General features: G+C 43.8%; 1 protein-coding gene across 1 annotated transcript; it reads left to right on the forward strand.

The window, feature by feature from the left end:
• The first annotated feature begins 278 nt into the window (after window positions 1-278).
• Pom121l12 (POM121 transmembrane nucleoporin like 12) lies at window positions 279-1004 on the forward strand. Its single transcript, XM_026381662.2, has one exon. It carries the CDS (start codon window positions 279-281, stop codon window positions 1002-1004), a length of 726 nt encoding a protein of 241 aa, XP_026237447.2.
• The last annotated feature ends 2013 nt before the right edge of the window (window positions 1005-3017 follow it).

The raw sequence follows: 3017 nt of genomic DNA on the forward strand, positions 1-3017 counted from the left end.
CTCGTGCCCAGGTGCCAACGGTTACCCGAGCCCTGGGCACTTTGCCTCTGGCCGCCTCTGCAGGCATCGGGAACTTCTGGAAACCGAATCCCTACTAGAGGCCGGGACCCTGTCGCCCGGTTCCCATGGGCAGCACCCTGAGTTCGCCTCAGCCCGCGCCGCCACCCCGGGTCCGGGGACACCTGAACCATCAGCTCCAGTTGACCTCGGCTCCAGCTCTGGACCCTGTTCAGCATGGCCACAGTGATAGCTGTGTCCGGAGCGGGCCAGTTCCCAAGATGCCGCTGGCCTGGAACTTCACCAAGCCAGGGAAGGAAGGCACCGAGCCATGGGGACGCTTCTCTACTCCAGAGACCCTGATGGGGCCGGATCTTTCCAGCGCTTGGGAGAATTACATGAAGCGGCGGCTCTGGAATGCCCGGAACCCAAGACGGACCTGGAGCCCAGTGACCATCAAGATCGCTGCTCCTCAGCGCAGGGACAGCCCACTGGCATCCCAGGGACAGGGAGTTCCCTCTGCTGAGCGCAGAGTCTCTGAAGAGCGCCCAGACCCCTGCTCCAAGGAGAACGTGCTGAGAGCGCTCAGCGAGTGCAAGAAAGGGAACAGGAGGTTTGATGGACCACTGTGGTTTGAAATCCCAGAGATCAAGAGCAGGAGGCAGAACCCAGAGCCCAGGCCATCTGCCTTCAAGCCTCGAATAAAAAATGGAGTGGTGCCTGCCTTTGTGCCAAGACCTGGGCCTCTGACTTCAAGTATCTACACCTGGAGCGTTAGCCTCTGTGATGTGGAGACTGACTACCCAGCCTACGTGGAGCCTTCCTTGTCTGCCCCCCAGCCTGGCCAAGGGGCCACAACCATGCAGGGCACTGAGTCTCGCCTGGAGAGCTGGGAGAAGATACGGCCTTCCTGTGGCCTTCACAGGCCTCCTGAGCACCAGAGAGGTGCCTGTAGAGTCCCAATCATCCCTGAGGGCACCCAGTCTGCTGGTCCTTTTGGCTTCTGAATCCAGCTCTGCCAATTCCTTCCGGAGACTTCAGCCTATGTATCTACTTTTGCCATCTGACCTCCAGGTTCTACCATAGCCTAGGACCCTGATGCTCCAGCTTACCAAGTACTTACTGCTCCATCTTCCTTACCGGCCAACCCCCGTGGACCAGCCTGTCCTTACTCTGCAAACCCACATTGAAGAATTGTTCATATTGAAACCTTTGCCTCCTCTGTGCCTGCCCTCTCCTGCCTGCCCTTTCTTCCCAGACATTTCAGAAAAACATGTTTCTTTCCCCCCTCCCATTTGTTCCCCTCCCATTTGCCTAGTTTGTATAGTTAAATATTTGATTTTATTTAAAACTAGTCAATAAAAAGGAGCTTTTCATGCAAAACTAAAGGGAAAGTATATTGCAGGCAGGGAAAGCGCCAAGGCCTGCATTAGAATAATTTATAATAAATAATTTATCTAAATTCAGTAAAGCTGGAGAGTAGCAAGTGAAAAAAACACTGTGATGCACTATGATGGAATATTGCAGGTGCAGGGGCCATAGTGAATAATATGGATTGTATTCTAAGAAGTATGTGCTCTAGGCAGAAGGAAGATAGAGATATGGGTGATATATCTATGTTTATATATCATATATATATATATATATATATATATATATATATTGTTTTTTTTAAAGGTGATTCTGGCTGCTGTATGAATAGTACAGGATCCAGGGGTAGCTATTGAAATAGAAACAACTAAAGTTAATACAGAATTTCAAACGAGGTGAGCATGGCTTGATCTGAGATGGAAAGGATGCATAAGGGCTGAATTAAAGGTGTATTTAAAAATAGGCATTATGGTATATTAAGAATTGTAATGCAAAAATAAAGAAATAAAACATAAAAATAAATAAATAAAAATATGTAACAAAAAAAATTTTAAAAAATAAAAGATAGGCATTATGGACTTGCTATCACTCTAGATAACAGCTTTAGGAAAGCGAAAGAATCTCAAGTCATTATTAGTTCAAGAAACAGGATAAAGGTAATGCCATTTATTGAGATGTAAAATAAGAGAAAATATTTGGAGAAATGAAGATATTTTTTATTTGTTTCTAGAAGAACTAGAACATATTTTATGTGAGTGAAATTTATCAACAATGCTGTTGAAAGAAAAAAAAATGAGCCTAGAACTCAGTGTGTGAAGCTGGAGAAATAAATTTGTGAATCATGAACATCTATGTTCACTCATAATAATGGTCCTTAAATCAATAGGCTACATGAAATAAACAATGTAGAGAAAACACAATCATTCATGAAATCCATGGTGTTCCAATGTTTAGAACATGAAAGGAAAAAGGAGACAAGAGGAAACCTGAGAGACAATAGTCATTGAGATGGGAGGGAATCCAGGAGCAGCAGTAACCCTGAGAAGATTTCCATTGGCTGGAATTTAACAGTCATATTAGTTGCTTGAGAAGTTAAGAAAAGAAATGTCTCATTATTGACCTTTTTTAATATTTATTTTTTTTGGTTATAGGTGGACACAATGTCTTTATATTTATGTAGTGCTGAGGATCCAACCCAGTGCCTAATGCATGCTAGGCAAGCACACTACTTCTGAGCCACAATTCCAGCCCCATCATTATTGACTTTGAGAAGAGAAATTTACATAAAATTTGGAGAGCAGGAAGCCTGAATTTAGTGGGAAGAGGCAAGGAAGGTTGGATGTGGAGGAAGGAATTATAGAAGTCATTAGCAAGTACTAAGTTGTGAAGTAAAGCAGGCAAGTAAGAATGCTGGAGGGAATTTTGTTTTAAAATTTTTTTTAAGAATAACAAAATGTTTCAGCAGTCAAGCATTTTTTGGAAAGAATTGGAGCAATAGAATGATCATGGAGAGTGGGTGGTATATTGATTCATTATAACTTCAGGGTTGCACAAAGTCAGGGGTGCGGAGAGGCCTGACATGGTAAAGTCAGTGATGGGACCTGGAAAAGATCTTTATTTTATCTATAAAGAAATATTGTTAATAAATG

This window comes from Urocitellus parryii, chromosome 3 (genome assembly GCF_045843805.1).
Source record: "Urocitellus parryii isolate mUroPar1 chromosome 3, mUroPar1.hap1, whole genome shotgun sequence".
Lineage (NCBI taxonomy): Eukaryota > Metazoa > Chordata > Mammalia > Rodentia > Sciuridae > Urocitellus > Urocitellus parryii.